Source organism: Haemorhous mexicanus, chromosome 3 (assembly GCF_027477595.1).
Source record: "Haemorhous mexicanus isolate bHaeMex1 chromosome 3, bHaeMex1.pri, whole genome shotgun sequence".
Lineage (NCBI taxonomy): Eukaryota > Metazoa > Chordata > Aves > Passeriformes > Fringillidae > Haemorhous > Haemorhous mexicanus.
Genome location: NC_082343.1, coordinates 8,088,170 through 8,107,501, shown reverse-complemented (window position 1 = coordinate 8,107,501; position 19,332 = coordinate 8,088,170). Strand labels below are relative to the sequence as shown.

At 45.7% G+C, this 19,332-nt stretch overlaps 1 protein-coding gene and 1 long non-coding RNA gene across 2 annotated transcripts; both read right to left on the bottom strand.

The window, feature by feature from the left end:
• Positions 1-999: 999 nt before the first annotated feature.
• Positions 1,000-6,545, bottom strand: LOC132324518 (uncharacterized). Its single transcript, XR_009485660.1, has 2 exons — positions 6,420-6,545; positions 1,000-1,910 (listed from the first exon to the last, which is right to left on the bottom strand). It is a non-coding gene; the product is annotated as an uncharacterized LOC132324518 (long non-coding RNA).
• A 3,386-nt stretch (positions 6,546-9,931) lies between these two features.
• On the bottom strand, positions 9,932-13,790 carry LOC132325761 (left-right determination factor 2-like). The gene is made up of 4 exons (XM_059843335.1): positions 13,526-13,790; positions 12,405-12,651; positions 11,401-11,640; positions 9,932-11,090 (listed from the first exon to the last, which is right to left on the bottom strand). The coding sequence occupies exons 1-4, from the start codon at positions 13,788-13,790 to the stop codon at positions 10,751-10,753; spliced, it is 1,092 nt and encodes a 363-aa protein (XP_059699318.1). The 3' UTR covers positions 9,932-10,750.
• Between the last annotated feature and the right edge of the window lie 5,542 nt (positions 13,791-19,332).

Genomic DNA, 19,332 nt, shown 5'->3' with positions numbered 1-19,332 from the left:
TAGAGGGCAACAACTGTCCCTTGAACAAGCTCCACACTTTGGCAAGTTTATTTGGGAATTGTTTAGCTCCTGCTGAGTTAAAAAAGGAACAAGCACTTGCTCTAGGATCTTCCCACATGGAGGATTAGCCTAGAGCATTATTGTGTCTGGAGAGCCAGAGGGGTGCCCACTGGCAACTCAGGAGTTTCACATGCTCAAAAGGCACCCTTTTGAAAAAAGCTGGTAACAACAGGACTTGGACTGATCCTTCAACAGAAGAGAAACAAGTAGGTGAAGTGCTTGAAGCTTTTTAAGAATTTGGACAAGAACAGGAAAGTCAACAGTTGGGAAAAATAAATAAACTAAACCTGTTCCAGTGTTACATGGACAATTTCTATAGGAGAGAATGGCATCAGAACAGAGGTGATCTTTCTAGTCCAGAGCCAAAGGATAATGCAGTTTGCAGCTTGTGTCTGTCTTTTCCTGAGTATTTATGTAGCTTTAGCTTTCAAAGATGTTTCTGGTTGTAAATGCACCAAAACTGTGAATATCTTCCCAAAGAAAAGGTTCATTCTCCTACAGAATTGCTTCCCCAGAAAGCAAGTGGTGTGACTTACAGAAGTCACACTTCTGGAGTGTCATTTTAAATGCATTTATTTCAAACACCTAACCACTGCCTTGTGTTTCACTGGCATTGCAGAGTTACTGACTGAAAAAAGTTAGGAGTAAAAACACTAGCACAAGCCTGAGAGAGGGCTTTTCCTCACTGCATACAGATCCATCTCTTCCCTGGAAATAAAACTGAGTATACCTAATACACAAAACAGCAGGGAACAAGACAGGTCATAGAGAGAAGGAACTGCTGGAAGTTTAGAAGTATCACCAGCAGCAGACACAGCAAAGCTGCCAGCCTTCAACCAGAAGGCTCCATTGCATTGTCCTCACCTGCACAGTGATAAGGAACAAGTTCCTCAAAGGCCTCTCAGTGATGTTAGTGTTCTGGAACACATAATCACAGAATTATTACATGCAGGTGCTTTTATTGAAGAGCTCTGGGTGTCAGGGGTGCACAGACCCAAATCTGACCTGACATGGTTTGGAGCCAAACATGTTTTATATTCTATCATTATATAGCTTACATATTAATTATTAAAATTACATTGTTCTGTTGTATGCACTGATTTCATCCAAGCATGGATTTCTCATGATCCCCCTCAAACCCCTGACATAGTTTCTCATGATTCTTTAAACAATAATTATATCTAATCACATCTAACAATTATATCATTTATCATATACTGACCACACAGGCACAGTTTCACATGATTAGCAAATATGCATGCTTGTGTGAAAAATGCCTCTTTTATGATTGGCTTTTTGCAAATATTAATATTATATGTGTTATGTTAGAAAGTTGTGCTGCATTAATTTCCTTAAGTAGTGTGTTAAAGTGTGTTAGAGTTCCCCATGATTCTTTAAGCAATAATTATATCTAATCACATCTAACAGTTCTATAATTTATCATATACTGACTACACAGGGGCAGTTTCACATGATCTAGCAAATACAAGCCTAACATTCCCCAGGGCCTGCTAAGCCTAACTTTCTTTCACATTCCCCGAATTTTCTATGATTTTAAAACCTTTTACTATCAATGTGAACACGCCTTTGGCTGGAGCGTGCTGGAATTGCTTCCATCGGTTTGCCAGTGCTGCAGCTTCTGCTCTGGCTCCTCCAAGGCCACTCAGTGATGTGAACACGCCTTTGACTGGAAGTGCTGGAATTGTTTCCATGGGTTTGCCGGTGCTGCAGCTTCTGCTCTGGCTGCTGTAGGTGGCACTGGGCTGACGCGGAGGATGGGTCCGCTCCCAGCAGCGCTGCCAGAGCCTCGTTCCTCCCGCACAGGGCGCCTGAGCCGAGTGCCGCGGGTGCTGCTGAGGAGCAGGGACATGGGGTCACCTTTGGGGAAAACGCCAATCGCTTGGTTTTTTAAAATTTTAAATGTTTAGTGATAATAAAATGGTTATAAAAATTGTAATATAATTAGAGTAATATTAATTTGGACAGTTAGGATTAGGACAATATGAGACAATAAAAACAAAGAGTTACAGACAGTCCAGGTACCTCTTTCTGGGCAAAATAAGCCCGAAAAAGGACCCACGTTAACAGAGGATTAACCCTTAAAAGCAACAGCCTGTTGCATATTCATCCACCTCATCCATGATGCATAAATTCCATTCAAACACAGGATTCTGTCTGGGCAGTGTCAGCTTCTTCCTCTAAACCCTAACGGCATCTTCAGAGCTGAGCAAGGTGGGAAGAAGTTAGTTTCTCCTGATAATGGAGCAATAAATTCTCTTTCTCTGAAAGATTTAGGTGTCCTGTGGCTGCTATCTCACTGTGTATCCTTTCTTTAAAAAAAGTATCCTACATAGCAGAGTTTCTATTTTAACATTATGTTATAACCTAAAACTCTATTTCACACGATACTGAAGATAATTAATACAGCATAACTTTCTAACATAACACATATAATATTCATTTCAATATTTGCCGAAAGCCAATCATAAAATACACATTTTTCACACCTTTACACCATCCTGCCTGCTCCTGAAACAGCCACAATCAATCCCTCTGATCTCCCCACAACTCATTCTTAGCCAACATTTTGCTTTCTGGACAATGTTGGCATTTGAAAGGTTGGTTTGTAGCAATGCCTATTCTTAGGAAGGTGCTGTTTTTAAATCCTAAAGCTTTCTCCAAGACATCTGTCTGGAGATGGTAATGCCTGCACCCCTGTTAGCACCGCCACCTCAGCTGGCTTGGCTTTGGTATAGCGGAGAACTCAGGGTGGCTTTGCAGATGAGCATGCCTGATGACACCTGAAGGGAGGGAGGTGACAACTCTGACCTCAGCCAGCTGCAGAGGAGGGTCTGGTCAGGCACCACTGCTCTCCAGCTCTGCTAGAGGCTGGGCTAAGCCAGGGTAGTTAGTCTGGATTTAAAGCCAGCAGCTGGGCAGGCTTGTGTGAAAAATGTGTATTTTATGATTGGCTTTTCGCAAATATTGAAATGAATATTATATGAGTTGTGATAGAAAGTTATGCTGTGTTAATTTTCTTAAGTCGTGTGTTAAATATAGCTTTAGGTTATAACAAAATGTTATAGAAACTGTGCTATGTGAGATTTTTTTTTTTTTAAGAAAGGAATGAGGTACTTGCACCAGATAGCAGCCACAGGACACCCTTTAGTGAAAGAGAATTTATTGCTCCATTATCAGAAGAAACAAACTTCTTCCTGCCTCGCTCAGCTCTGAAGATGCTGTCAGGATTCAGAGGAAGAAGCTGACACTGACCAGACAGAATCCTGTGTTTGAATGGAATTTATGCATCATGGATGAGGTGGATGAATATGCAACAGGCTGTTGCTTTTAAGGGTTAATCCTCTGTTAACGTGGGTCTTTTTTCAGGCTTATTTTGCCTGCAAAGAGGTACCTGGACTGTCTGTAATTCTTTGTTTCTATTGTCTCATATTGTCCTAATCCTAACTGTCCAAATTATTATTACTCTATTTATATTGCTAGTTTTATAACCAACCATTTAATAACTGTTAGACTTTTAAAATTTTAAAAACAAGTGATTGGCGTTTTTCACACTTGGAAAGTGTCCTGGTGGCCTGAATGCAGGAGCTGCCTGGCCTGCTTCTCTAACCTGGCATAAGGAATCAGGAATTTGCACAAAACTTGCAGGGCAGAAAGGAGCAAGGAGCTCTTGAAAGACCTGTCTGGGCTCTGTGAAGAGAAGAGGAGCATTTATAAGGAGCCAGCCAGCTTGTGAAACATCTTCTGGGAACATGACACACCTCAGTGAAAACACAAACAGGCTGCCCAGGGAGGTGAGTGAATCACCATCCCTGGAGGTACCAGTGGGCCATGGTTTGGTGGTGGGCTTGGCAGTGCTGGTTAATGGTTGGACTCCATGATCCTGGAGGTTTATTCCAACCTAAACAATTCTCTGAGGTCTGGTGGTTATAGATGGCACCTTCTGGCCAGTGTGATGCTGTACCCAGCATCCAGCAAGCACCTGGCACCTCCCAAGGGTGACACTGACCACTGGGCTGGAGGCTGGCAGTCACCTGGGAAGTAATGATCATGAACTGATTGCATTCATTTTCATCAAACAGAAAACAGACCTTCAAAGGGAATACAGGTTTCCAAAGAGGCAGATTTTTTTCATAACTAAAATCAGAAGGAAAAATGTAAACAGAAAACCCATAAATTAACTTTAGGATAAGCTTTAAAACAAAATTAATAAACAGCTTGGGAAAAGACCCAAACAAACAAAAACCCACTCTGGTTCAACATTTATCAAAATTAGATCACTGAGAGCTGTGGATTGTTTACACGACTTTCCAGTGCCCAGCATCTCCAGATAACTCTTATCTCCTGCCATGGTTAAAAACTCCTTCTTGGCCATTCTACACCTGCTGGTTTTACCTCAGGAAACCAAGGCACCCCAGCAGCCCTGGAGTGCCTGAGCATGTCCAGAGCACAGGCCAGAGGCAGCAGTCCTGATGAGCTCTTTATTCTGTTTTATTCTGAAATGTGCTGATGTTGTTCACTCTGCTCTCCTCACCTGCTCCAGGAGTGAACAGGGGAGCCCAAATCCTCTAAAAACATCAAAGCCCTGCAGGATCTGTCATCCTCCCTGCCACTCCTATCACCTCCCCACCCCTGCTTGCCCTCGGTTCCCCTTCCCCAGACCCCAGCTGCTGCCAGCCATAGCCAGAGGAGCTCCCTGATTATCACCTTGGCTGGGATGTGGATTGGGCATCCCCCTGGCTTACACAGGCAATTAGAAGGCTGCCCTGAAAGGCAAAGTGTCAGACACCCTTGGTAGGAGTCTGTGAAGTGCAAAAGGGAAAAAACAAGAGAGGGAGAGGAAAAAAGGCCTCACCAGCTGGGAAAAGCTGCAACTTCTCACAGATTTTGAAAGGAAACGGGAAAGCAGCTTTGATTTAAATGAAACCACGGAAAGATCACACAGGCCAATGTAATCCAGCTAGCAGTAGCATTTAATGTGGCTTGAAACTTTTGTTCTCTCTCCTAGAAAAGAGATAATGGGTAGAGATAACGGAGAGAGAAAGTGCTGCTGGCACGGCCAAGCCTCTCTCCTGAGGAAAGCTTTCCTGAGACTGATAGGAGCAGCTCCAGCCCCCATGTCCAGCTCCATTAACCACTGCAGGCCCTCAAAGGTCACCCTGTGAGCACTGCCACCAGGGCCAGCCAGAGCTGGCACTCATGATAAGCTCATGCTTCTGATAAGATTCAGCTGCCACACGAACACTCACACAAGAGCCTGACCTGGAGTGTGGGACTGCCTGACCGACAGGGCTCCTGAAGTCCTCCAGGTGAAGAGCACACACCTCCTGCTCCTTGAGCAGCAACTGGGTGCTCTGTGCTTTCATCAGTGCAGGAGTGTGAAAAATGTGTATTTTATGATTGGCTTTTCCCAAATATTAAAATGAATATTATATGAGTTGTGATAGAAAGTTATGCTGTGTTAATTTTCTTAAGTAGTGTGTTAAATAGAGTTTTAGGTTATAACATAATGTTAAAATAGAAACTATGCTTTGTAAGATACTTTTTTAAAGAAAGGACTCGCACTGAGACAGCAGCCACAGGACACCTACATCTTTCAGAGAAAGAGAATTTATTGCCCCATTATCAGAAGAAATGAACTTCTTCCCACCTCGCTCAGCTCTGAAGACACCGTCAGAATTCAGAGGAAGAAGCTGACACTGCCCAGACAGAATCCTGTGTTTGAATGGAATTTATGCATCATGGATGAGGTGGATGAATATGCAACAGGCTGTTGCTTTTAAGGGTTAATCCTCTGTTAACGTGGGTCCTTTTTCGGGCTTATTTTGCCCGCAAAGAGGTACCCGGACTGTCTGTAACTCTTTGTTTTTATTGTCTCATATTGTCCTAATCCTAACTGTCCAAATTATAATTACTCTAATTATATTGCTACTTTTATAACCATTTTATTAATATTAAACTTTTAAAATTTTGAAAACAAGTGATTGGCATTTTTCACAAGGAGGATGCCTGATGGTTTAACACTGGCTTTGCCTTAAACAACCTTTCCATTTTTTAAAAATCGTTTCTGGCTATATGGGGTTCATTACACCCCTGCACTGCTCTTCCCTTTTATTGTATTACAGCACAGCATCAATGCCAATGCTGAAGCACGCTGCTGCCAGGTATGTGAGATGTTCTGCCTTTCCTCAGAGACTGTGCTGCTGCTCAGACGGAAAGGAGAACATGACAGCTTGGCAGCCTTTGTGTGCATTACAAGTTGTATCCCGTGCTAGCAGCACACAGAAGGTGTCACAGCAAATGCAGCCTGGATTGAAGATGACAGGCTGGGAGACAATTACCTGTACCACGGGCTGATGTCTGAAAAAATCCCAGGTGTGGCAGTATTTCATCCACAGCCTTCTGCCCAGGAGTTTGCAGTGTAGAAGTCTCCGGAGCTTTCTCCTCATCAGCCCAGCCTCCAAGTCTGCAACATTTTCATTGCAAAGCCATCTGGAGTTTAGAGGAATAGTGTTGTTAAAAATAGGTTAGAAACTGTTGTAAAATAGCTGATAGATCGTTAAGCACGTACTGTTAGTTTGGTTATTATATTGTAAAAGGGGTTAAAGAGTAGTTATAAGAAATCCGGTACCCAAGTACCATAACACACCTCAGGCAAGCGCACCCCTCCCCAGGCGAAACGAGCCAGCCTGCACAGAACTGTAATGGTCCAATCAAGGGCCTTAAACCTGCATGCAAATGAAGGATCCAAAAAGAAAGCAATCCGGAGGGACAAAAAACAGGATAAAAAGGGGCTTCTGACCCACTGAATCGTGCTGCTCCATTTGGGACATCGGGAACATCGCTGCTGAGCAGCCCCGGCGCCGGCGCTGCAGCATCCTGGACGGGAGCGCTCCTGCTCGGCCCGTGGGCCCCCTTGCTTTGGGCCTTTCTTTTTTGTAATAAAAGCTGAAATCACTTTAGTACCGAGAGCCTGCTCTCGTTTTTATCAGTGTCCTGTGCCCCCAAGAGTGGGGAGCTTCAATCCCAATGTAAGTTCTAAACCAGCCCCAGCAGAAATGCTGTGACATCCGTGCAGCTGCCCTGGCGATAAATCCAAGTGTCCATGCAGGCAGCAGGGCAGGCAGGGCTTTATCGCTCACAGATTTGCACCCGGCAATACCCACAGCTCTCCCTGTTAAAAACGAGAACAGGCTCCCGGTAAAAAAGTGATTTCAGCTTTCATGATAAAAAAGAAAGGCCCAAAGCAAGGGGGCCCGCGGGCCGAGCAGGAGCGTTCCCGTCCAGGATGCTGCAGCGCCGGCGCCGGGGCTCCTTCTCAGCAGCGATGTTCCCGATGTTCCAGATGGAGCAGCACAATTCAGTGGGTCAGAAGTCCCTTTTTATCCTGTTTTTTGTCCCTCCGGATTGGTTTCTTTTTGGATCCTTCATTTGCATGCAGGTTTAAGGCCCTTGATTGGCCCATTACAGTTCTGTGCAGGCTGGCTCATTTCGCCTGGGGAGGGGTGCGCTTGCCTGAGGTATGTTATGGTACTTGTGTGCCGGATTTCTTATAACTACCCTTTAACCCCTTTTACAATATAATAACTGTGGAAAACGCCAATCACTTGTTTTTTTTAAATTTTTAAATGTTTAATGATAATAAAATGGTTATAAAAATAGTAATGTAATTAGAGTAATAATAATTTGGACTATTAGGATTAAGACAATATGAGACAATAGAAACAAAGAGTTACGGACAGTCCGGGTACCTCTTTCTGGGCAAAATAAGCCCGAAAAAGGACCCACGTTAACAGAGGATTAACCCTTAAAAGCAACAGCCTGTTGCATATTCATCCACCTCATCCATGATGCATAAATTCCATTCAAACACAGCATTCTGTCTGAGCAGTGTCAGCTTCTTCCTCTGAATCCTGACGGTGTCTTCAGAGCTGAGCGAGGTGGTAAGAAGTTCATTTCTTCTGATAATGGGGCAATAAATTCTCTTTCTCTGAAAGATGTAGGTGTCCTGTGGCTGCTGTCTCAGTGCGAGTCCTTTCTTTAAAAATTATCTTACAAAGCATAGTTTCTATTTTAACATTATGTTATAACCTAAAACTCTATTTACCACACTACTTAAGAAAATTAACACAGCATAACTTTCTATCACAACTCATATAATATTCATTTTAATATTTGCGAAAAGCCAATCATAAAATATGCATTTTTCACAATAACCAAACTAACAGTACATGCTTAACGATCTATCAACTATTTTACAACAGTTTCTAACCTATTTTTAACACTCCCCACAGTAACACCAGGTTTCCTTGGCCACCACCTCCCCTCCCCACCCTCCGGGTGTCAGATACATGCTCACAGACCCACCGCTGGCTTCTGTGTCCCTCCTGTCCGCAGGACACCCGGCAAAGGCAGCCAGACCGAACGCAAGAGGCACCGGGCACAGCGCAGGGTCCCGGGGGAGGGAGGAGCCTCGTCCACGCCGCTGCTCCTGGGATGCTCTGCTCCCCATTTCCCTCAGCAGCCTGCCCCAAATTGCACTGCACGGAATTTCCCCTGGGATGGAGGATGAATGATGGCTGAAGTCCGAGTGCTGGAGGTTGGAGGGAAGCCAGGGTTAACCCTCTTCATTCTCGGGCAGCAGCCAGCTCAAACACTTTCTTCCCCAGCTCAAACACTTTCTTCCCCAGGCTCAGTGTGTGGCTGGATCACCGGCTTTGTTCCTCCTGGTGATAGCTGAGCTCCTGGCCTTCAGGCTACGCCCTGCCCCAGCTGGGTGGAGAGGACCTGGGGCTGAATGCCGATGCCTTTAGGTAGATCCATAGTCATGAGAAGGGAATGCCAGAGATGGTTCTGACTCATCCAGTTCTGACTCCAGAGACCCATGGTGCTGTAGCCCAGCGCTGGTGAATGGTGAGTCTGTGCTTTTGCCCTTGTTCCTCCCCCTAAAGCTCTTTTGCCACAGGTGTTTACACAAGTCAGAGGTGCCAGCCTACCCATGAGGTGATGGCAGAGATGCCTGGGTGACCTCAGACCCGGGGTCCTGCAGAGCAGCAGGAACACTCACATTTCCTGATGGATAGCACATAGCCACAGAGTCAAACAGGTCCTTCTTTTCCCCTCATCCATGGTCACCCTAGCCAGACAAACAAATGTCAGAGCCCTTGCACCAGCAGCAGGTTCAGCCAGAGCCTCAGTGACCACATCCCACCGTCCAACAGAGAAGGTCAGCAGCAAATGCTTCATCCCCAGAGCCACTGCCATCTCAGTGGGTTATGAACTGAGGAGAGAAGTCTGACACAAAGGTGGAAATAATTAGCACGGGCGACACCGTGGCCTGCAGCTCAGAGCAGTTCACAAAGGGATTAAACCACATGATCACAGCGTTTCTCCCGGGTATGTCCAACAGGAAGGGTCAGGGTTAAAATGCTTCTCATGGGCAGGAAGGGGATGGGAGGCAGCTCATCCCTTCCTGCGCTACAGCTCCATCTGACCCCTGCAGGTTCTGTCACCGCTGCGGCTCACGAGGAGAGCATCACCTCCTGCTGGCAGATAAGACTCTCGGTTTTCTCTTTCGGAAAGTGTTGGCTTAAACCCCGCAGCAGCTCAGGATGAAGCGCTGGCAGTGTAGGCTCTGCTCTGCCTGGGGATTCAGCCCAGCCCCTGGGGGAGCAGATAAAATCACACAGGTAGCTGAGAAGAGCTGTTGCTGTGTGCATGCTTATAGGAGCTGGGCACTGGATACTCACAGAAGCATGACAGACCTTTTCCCCTCCATTTAAGATCTAAGAATAAATATAAGCAAACACACGGCGACTTTAATACTTGTATTTTATTGTTTCCATGATTTGAAAGCACACACAACTTGAAAAATATCCCTAAATTGAAATAAAAATATCCCTAAATTGAAGTACAGAATCAGAAAAACAAACTGTTACTCAGGCAAACAAGTCCTAATGTTCCTGTTGATTCCAGGACTCTAAATTCTCTCTAAAACTGTGTGAAGCCCGTGGTGCAGGGACCAAAAATATAAGCCTTTGAGTTTCAGATAATATTTTATGTACATGTAGATATGTATATGTACATGCAATACATATGCACATAAATATTCTCCTTTGAGCTCTAGGCAATATTTTATGTACATATATATATATATATATATGTAAGTAATCAATATGTAGCTATCCATTATGTAGACAATACACACATTTATCCATACACTCTATACATGTAAGTGCTTCTGCTCTACAGCTCACCAAAAACACAGCTTGGGAAGACAAGGACCAAACACAGCAGCCTAAGAATGAAAAGCTGAGCCCACGAATTTATTCTTCACCTGGTGATGGTGAAGGAATGGAATTTTGTTCTTTTATCTGGAGCTGTTTGCATTACTTCAGAGTGGGGGCTGAAATAAATTCAGTGAAGTTAAGCTGGCATCACGGAGGCCCCGAGAAGCACTAGGCTCCCAAGGTACCCCTCACAAATGTGAAATGCACGCTCCTCTGAGCCCACCTACAGGGACAGTGCCCCCAAGTGCACTCTCTCTGCAGGGCAGCAGGGCCCCGGCGCAGGCAGGAACCCCCCAGGACCTTCATCACTCGCTCGGGGCTGGGGGCCGGGGTGGCTCTTGGCAGGGCTGAAGGGAACGGATGACACCCAGGCCACCCACCGGTCACACCAGCGCCGCGCCGTCCGCCACGCAGCTGCACCTCTCCACGATCATATTGGGGAACTCGGCCGCCTCAATCTCGGTGTGGTTGCCCCTCTTGACGAGGTAGATGATGGGCAGCGCCGAGCTGGCGGCCACGGCGCAGGAGCGCTGCCCGGAGCCGGGGCGGCGCGGGGCGCGGGGCGGCTGCAGGCAGCTCCCGGAGCAGCGGTACGCCTGGAACCCCGCCGGCTCCAGGATCCAGGGCTGCGCCCACGGCAGCTCCCGCAGGCTGATGTAGTGCTTCTGCCGGCAGCAGGTGGATTTCCCCAGCGCCGCCTCCTCCCTGCAGTCCCCAGGGCTCCTGGAAGCCAAGGGAGAAACGGGAATGGGTGTTGCAACTGGAAACTGCGGAGCGGGACAAATGGTCCTTGCTGCTAAGAGCATAGGTGGGCTCTGAGACATGGAACCTGCTCAGGGTTTGTTTGGGTATTCAGACAACAGATATGGGAGGAGGAGAGGTGAGATACAGCAGTTGCTTTCTAACTACTCTATTCACAGCTGGTAAACACTGGCGAGGGTCAGAGCTGCCCACCCTGGGTTTGCCCTCTCCCCCCAATAATTCAGGGACAAAACTACACCAGGGACAGTGCAGATTTAGGTTTCTTACATACCCGTAGTCATCCAAGTTGAGGGTGTAAAGCACCAGCTCAGGCTTGCCCAGGGCTTTGTCCCTGGGGTCCTGCGAGGTGAAGCGCACGGCTTTGGCCATTTCCGAGGCGTAGCTGCCCAGCCTCTCCCCTTCGATCCACACCTCCAGGATCATCGGCTCCCGCCCCTTGCTTCGCAGCCAGTAATGCACGGCCTGGGTCACATCAAAGCTTTTCCAGCCCGACTCACGAATAGGAACCAGCCTGCACGACAAGGGCTTGGCATTAGAAAAGCCCATCAGATAAATCCCGGGCTCGCAGCGCTGTTATTGCAGCAGAATAATTTCTTTCCTGTAGGTTGTCACATGCCTTGATTACATGATCATTTTTTCTCTGGGCAAGCACCCGCAGCAGTTAATTGCCACCTCAAAAAGACAGCGCAGATCTAACAGACACTGAAGGGTCAGAAAAAACCCTCTCTACATGTTCATGCAAAAAATAAGGTGGTGCAGGATCATGGTGCAGGATCAGTATTGGTGATGACAGCCTGGTGAACACCAGGCTCCCACCTGCTCCTGTCTGAGGTGCAATAGGGCCATAAGTTTCCAGTTCAATCTAGTTCTGCCTTCAAGGGTTGCTAAACTTCCACAGAGCTCACTGCTACAGAATCAGATTATTTTTGCATCATTTACTTGTTTAAACCAGCTAATAAAATGGCCAGTGGAAAGAAGACCAGCAGTCAGTTACCCACTTGAATTAGTGACACAGAATTGAACCAGGTGGGGGACTTAAAAGAGGAAGATGCAGCAGTACATGACATCATTTCTTAGATTATTTCAAAGAATCATCATATATTGCCATCTCAGCATAATATCTGCTCTTAAAAGCTCATTCTGGATTTAGAGGCCATACAACATGGTTGTACAGATGCAAACCCCATCAGACTGAGCTGAGGCACAACCTCACAATACCCAAATGCGCCTCAGAGGACCCAAACTCTGTAACTCCAGCAGGGGCCCCTTTCTTACCTGGAATCTATCAGGGAGGTGCTGTTGGTCCCATCGTGCTGCTGCTGCACCCAGTACACGCTGACTCTGGCGTTGGAGACAGGCCTGAGGGACTGCCTGGCAGGCAGGTTTGCTCTGTCCACAGGCTTTTTGAAGAGTTTCAGTTCAGCCATCGTGACTTCGCTGTTTCTAGGTATTCTGCCTTCCATGTCAAACATCAGCTTCTGGCGCGTGGTTGTGTCGGAGTAGAGGACTTCCCCTGTCATACCTGTGCAGTTGGGGACAAAAAGGATGGCCTGTCACTGCCACCCTGCTGAGAAAAGCCACCACATTTCATGCACAATTATCATCACAACACACTCCTTCCGTGCTCCCAGTTGCAGAGACAGCCACTAAACACACCTTTTCTAATGCACACTTAAACCAATGTCTTGTAAATGCCCGAATTATTCTCCTGTGTCTGAGCCTCTGCAGCCTGGAAGAACTAAATCTCTGGCATAATATGACCCCAAATTGAGCAGACCTCAAGAAGTGTGCACCTCTGTGCCAGTGCTGGGCATGAAAGCAGCACTGCACCACTTGGAATGAAAAAGTATTTTCATTTGCTGCCCAGGGTGCTGTGTATGTCCTTTGAAAGCACAATAGGCTCTAAGTGCCCTTATACAGCCACTACCGTATCTGTATGGCTATTTTTCCTCCTTGGTTAATTTTTCCTGAAAAAAAAAAAACCAACCTAAACAAGAAAGAGATGAGCGAGAGTGAAACGTTCTCCAAGAGGTGTGATTCCTATTGGAGGACTTGCTGTAGATTTCACACAAAACCTTGGCTTGCACTTTTTTTTCCTCCCACCTGCCCAAACTGTTCCCAGGGTACCAAGGCTTTTATCAAGCTCCAGCAGCACGCTGTCCTTTGCAAGGACTGCGGGACTCCCTCTCCAGGTGCAAAGGGTGCTCGTTAATCTTTTCAATGCTGTTGCATGCACCTCCTCTGCCCAGCTGAGCTCTGGAGCCGAACCCAACCCTCATTCCCCTTTCCCCTTAGGGGTTTGCCTCTGCCCATCCTGCTGCCAGCCGGGAGAGCCCTGGCAGATTCCTTTCGCGGCAGCAGGATGCCTGGAATGCTGCCAGCAGCAGAAACCTTACCTGTGTGTCCCGGGATGCCCCTGAGGATGCCAGCCAGGCTCGGCAGAGCTCGGCGCTTCACCCTCTGCCGCTTCAGCATGGACATGTACTTGTTCTTGACGTGCTCTGGGATAACCAGATCCTCCAAGTCTCTCGAATGCAGTTTAGGGACCTCGGACAGCCCCAGCTGCTTCAGCACCACCTCCTTGAAGCGTTCCTGGGTAAACGCTCGGACCGTGAGGTTGAGGCAGAGTACGCAGAGCATCCAGGCACACCTCAGGTCCATCCTCCTCCGTCGGAGAAGCAGCTCCCTGCCCGGCAGAGATGAAGGGGGGGAATCTCCCTGGGGCTGCTCTCGGCAGAGATGTGCTGGCAGGCTGTCCGAGGTGGATGGAGGTCCCCGGTGCTGGGGTTTTATAGCCAGCCTCGTCCCACTGGCACAACAAATTTCACAAGTGGGGATGAAGCAAAGGACTTGAAAGGATCACTCCCCTGTTGGTAGACACATGCCAGTTTAACACCTTCATCCACTGCAGAGTTAATACAAGGTTTAGGGGGCTCCTAGATTCTGTCACGGGGAAGAAAGTTCCTTTTCTTCTTTTTTAATTCCATGTAAATATTTGCCCAGAAGCCCCCTGAGCAATGGGTGTCCCCTGCTCAGCCTTGCTAGGGAGGAAGCACAACTGCAGAATACATTGCTTTATGCACTACACCTTATGATTCCTAAAGGCAGCATCAATCTTTACTGCAGAGAACTTGCCAATAACAATCAGGAGAAGCTTTAACTTTAGCTGGAAAAAAGTCCATTTTTATGGCAAGCATTGAAAAATCATTTTAATCTTTGGGGTGGGGAGGTTAGGTTCCACTTTGATTTCTGAATATTTGTGTCAAGTGTATGAATCAGGGCAGTGAGTCACAGCAGCTGAATGATTTATGGGCTTTTGTGCTGCTTCTGAATCACAGAGGATGGAAGATGTACGGGTGTGACATTTTAGAAAAACTCCCCATCACTCTTTATGGATTCCTGGGGGTTTCATAACACTCATGCCTAGAAGAAGAGGGCTTTATGTAAAGGCAAATCACTTCTCAGTGAACATGAGAAACCACTGCAGTATTCCCCAGCCTGGATGAAGAATATCAGTATTTTGAATGCTGTTAACAGCCCCAGTAGAGCACTGGCTCTGGAGTGTGAAGCTGATCTGAAGGCTGCGGTGAGGAGGCTGGATGTTTACCTTGTAACATTTAAACTGGAAACTTACACCCTTTTCTTTCCCAGCCTTTGCTGGCATAAGGTGTGGAAATCTATTTTTGGCACCAATCCCAGGAGAATTGAATTGAAGAAATAAAACGTGATTGATAAAAGCATGAAGGAGCATGGCACCTGGGGCAGATCCTCATCCTCTCCAGCAGCCACATACCTGAGCCTACATACAAATGTCTTCAGCATCAAAAGCCCTTTGGATTTCATATGCCTCTGTAAATGATTTTAAATTGGTCCAGTTTCACCCAATGCCCAGGCTGAATGGTGTGCCCTGAGGACAGTCTGGCTGGAGGATGGATGTAATGAACTTGTACAAAATCACCCCTTTGTGGCTCATCCCTCATTAAAACAAGTGTCAGCTGAGGGAGGCAGCCTGTTTTGTACCCAGGGGAAGGCAATAAAGCCGTCTGAAAGAGCCCCACTCAACACTTCTGCTCCTGTTCACTTTGTCTTTACAGCCTTTTAAGAAACTTGTCTTCTTAAGCATGATAAAGCCTCTGTTAGATGTTAAAGGGCACCTTATTTAGCTAAATTGAGTTTTAAGAGGAAAATGGAACAGACTACAAAGTAACAGCCTGTGCATGGCCTAAGGCAGTGCATTCTTTAATCCTGCACTTTGTGCAGCATCTTTCTCCGGACATGAATTTTAGACATGCATTTGTATATTACTTCAAAATACATCCATTGCCAAGACACAAACACAAAAGCAGTGAAAAATATCCACTTCATTTATTGGCTTCAAGTTCAGCTCATGTCAAACACTCCTGTGCTTGGGAATAAAAGGGAAGGTTTTTTCCTGAAATCTTTGTGATTTCCCTCATCCCTTTGGGAAAGCTCCGTACACCCAGCTCTTCCCTCAGGACTGTCTCTCCAGCCAAATGGCACATTACTGATTCCTAGAGGCTGGGGCAAAAGAGCTGGTCACACAATGGGCTGTGTCAGAGGCTTGGAAACCACCTGAGCAATGTTCAGATGGCTGACAAAGCTTTCTGCACGTGGGCTCTCTAAATGTTGGCCAGCTCAGTTCCAGCATGGAATTTGTTAGGTTTATATGGTCACTTGGGTAAAACTGCAGTCCATGGATTTGTAATGGTCTCTCTCTTACGTCAGAAGACCCAATCCCATAATTATTTATCCATCCAATTAGTCTTTGCCCCAGAGAGTGGCCCTACTCTGCAGTCTGTGTTCTTCAAAAGACCATGACAACATGAACTGAAAATGTCTGATTGCTCCAACAGCACCCAGCTTTCCTGTATCTGAATGTGATTTCTCCTGTGGCTGATGCCAAATCCACCAGGACTCTCCACTGTCCAATGTGTATTGGAAGGTGATTTATGGGCTTCACACCCAAAATAAAATTATTGACCAAACACACTTGGAGCTCAGCTAAGAAGAAAACAGAGGATGTATATTGGAGGCTTTTCACAGGAGAGTGATTATCTGGTCCAATTGGAGGATTTGTCATTCCCCTTTTGTCGTGCAAACAAGAAAAAGTCAGGAATTTTATAATAGCTCTTTCTGTGTAATGTGTATTAGAACCTGCATGGCACTTTTGAAATGTCAAACAGAGGATTCAAAGAGGCTACAAGGGGTGAAGTATGAGCAACTCCCAGTTTTAATAAAAGCCAGTACTTAGTGGAGAGAGAATCTCTATATTTAAGCTTTTAATTTTGTTACAAGCACTTCTGTAAGATATTTGCTGGGCACATCTGTGCAATGACTTTTGGTAAATAAATCCAGTGGGATCAAAGAGAAAGTATGAAAGACTTGCCCTAATTATGAAGCTATTATCTCGGGACACAAGAATGTTTGAAATGTATTTGCAGTATTGAGGGTCTGAATATTAAACTTTTGAAGATTTCAATTGCCATGGACATAACCCTTTTGTATTAGAGCTGAGCCCATATTAAATCAACCCTTACTTGAGTGATGTGAAAGGCAACTTCTGTGGGCCAGTACAGCTCCCTGGAGCTTGCTCCCTATGACCTCAGCTTGCTCTGCAAGTATCTGGCATGGAAAAGTTTCCAGAAGGTAAGGCCTGATAAAACAAGACATCTGGGTGTCTCCCAGGGCTAGACTGAAAACTGCAGAACCACTCAATGCAGTTGTGTTGATCTTTCTGATGGTTGGGATTTGATGTAAAAATTTGGCCTTGTTAATTTTTGTGCCAAAAGGCTCTGTGCTCAATCAGATATTACCTGACTTACCTGCCTCTCATGCATTCCCTTCCTCCTTCCACTGGGTGCAAAGTCATAAAAGGGACTTTGGATCAGTGTTGTGAGCTCTGGCTACCTTGACTCTGTGAAATAGAACTTCCTGTCCCATGTCTGAGACGAATTGTGGTTGCTCTGAGTGCACAGATCTCATTCCAAAGATGCTGCAACCTCAGACTCAGTTCTTAGTGTTTACTCTCCTTGCAGTAGCAACTTTTGTGGTCCAAACTATCATCTGCTTGAGCTATACAGAAATTGTCCAGCTCATTTAATCTAGGCAAGGACATGAGACTGTTTTTCCTCATCACCAGTACAGGCCACACTGAACGGGCCATCTCCAATGGAAATATCTGAAAGATCACATCCTATTGGGTCCTTCCCTCCTGGTGCTCTGTACCACTGATTGCACTGACATAAGCACATCTTCCACAGGCAGCATCTGCTTTTACTCATGAGCTTGTTTTGGTCAGATGGCCAGGACAAAAGGCTGTCTGTCTGAAGAGGAGGAATGGATAAAATGTCCAAAGTCCCCCCATGTCCTTGGTCAGCTGATGTCAGCTGGCTCGCTCGCAGCGGTTTGTGCTGGCAGCGTTTGCACAGTGCCTGTGTTCTGGCAGAAAGGAGATCTTCAGGATTTTTATTTTTTTTTTAACAGAAAAGCAAACACAACTGTTTAAATACAGCATTTTCTATGCCTTCAGCAGTCTCCTCCCCACTGCCCCAGTCTGTTCCTTGTTTGTTAGCTGGGGAAGCAGGAGTCATCACCCCTCTGATGGCTGCAGCATAGGCTGCTGGCAAAAACACTGACATTTAGCTAATGCAGTTGAATCAGATAAATAAGCATACAGCCCTGAATTGCTTGCTTTACACCACAGTCCACTTCATTAAGGAATGTCCTAATTACTGAGAAATAGCTGAATTCTGTAGGAGCACCACTTAATTTCTAATCAGAGCCCATTTATCAGCCTAGTTAAAACGCTGCTTTTCCCTGGCAACTGTATTATAGTGTAGAAGTTTATTTATAGCATAGAAGTCTATCAGCTATTTAAAAAAAGTTTCTTCTGCCTTATTTTGCAGATCCAATGTCCCATAGCCTTTACTGATTCTGTGCCAAGTTTGTGTGGCAATTGGCATTCCAAAACTTGAGTGATGTCCCCCTTTTCCTGCCATGCTAATACAGTTGGAATACTCTTCATACTGCATCTGAGGCACTAAGTAACCTGGCTTAATTATGGATTGTATTTCCTCCAGTTAAATTTAGCTCTAATAAGTTTTGCTTCACTAAACAGACTGTCCTCTTTTGCTAAGAAAGAGAGAAAATGAATCACTTTACCCCAACTCAGACAGAGAAAGAATAACACTGTATTCTAGCAGCTGTAATTTATTTCTATTGCCAGGAGAAACTGTAAAGGCAGAAAGATTATGAAGTATGTGTTAATGCAAGTTGAATAATTTGCATTACTAACTTTGCTGGAAAATGTTTTTTTTCTGCAGGCCCAAAATAAAGATGAAAGGCCAAGATGAGTGAGACCTAAAAAACAACTTCTGAGATTTTGTGCAAAACAGTAATTTGTTAGTGGAGTGCAAGAAAACTCTAAAAAGGCCTGATACTTGCACAGAAAATTACAAAACCCAATGAAAGGTTGTAGAAGGCAAAATTAAGTGCTAACACACACACTGATGACAAGACAGAATTGACAGTTTATACTTCTCTGATCTGATACATCAGATAGAGGGAGGAGCAGCTGCCCAATGGCTTCTGCTAGTCCTCACTGAGCTATTCAAAATTAGCTTGGGCAGTGCCTTAGCAAATCTACTGATTGGCAAAAAGATACCTGCAACAACAGGAAAATGAGCTAAACTACCCACATGGTTGTTTTCCATCTGTAACATCTGCTGCTGCAGTGACTCTGGGGCTATTGCATGTCACTGGCTTTTACACCATAGGAGCTAGATGTATTTAGTTTCAAAAATAATTACCTGCACATGGCTTTTGTCCTTGATGTTAACAGCACACTGGGGCTGTGATCAAAAGGATGGTGAGGTGGAATTCTGAATGGGCCCAGCAACAGAACCAGGCCTGCTTGTCTGAGCTCTGGCTGAGCTGGGCTCATACAGGGACATCATGTCTGAGAGGTTTCCAGGAAACTGGGAGTTTCAAGAGGTACAAAACCATCTTGGAAATGATGATCTGGATCAGACTATACTCCCTCATCCTGATGCTTGATGTTCATTCTTTTGAAACAGAAAGAGGTTGTAAGCATGGCACTCAACTTTTGCAGGAAGCTTTTCTTCATCTTCAGAGTGCTGATGCCTGCCCAGAGAATGGTCTTAAAGGCCTGTCGAATATTTGG

Excerpts from the sequence above, each read along its gene's own strand:
- LOC132325761 (XM_059843335.1), bottom strand. The coding sequence starts at position 13,790 with ATGGACCTGAGGTGTGCCTGGATGCTCTGCGTACTCTGCCTCAACCTC. Across the intron at positions 11,641-12,404 it reads ACCTCCCTGATAGATTCCAG|GCTGGTTCCTATTCGTGAGT; the intron begins GTAAGAAAGGGG and ends CTTGTCGTGCAG. Across the intron at positions 11,091-11,400 it reads CTCAACTTGGATGACTACGG|GAGCCCTGGGGACTGCAGGG; the intron begins GTATGTAAGAAA and ends CTTGGCTTCCAG.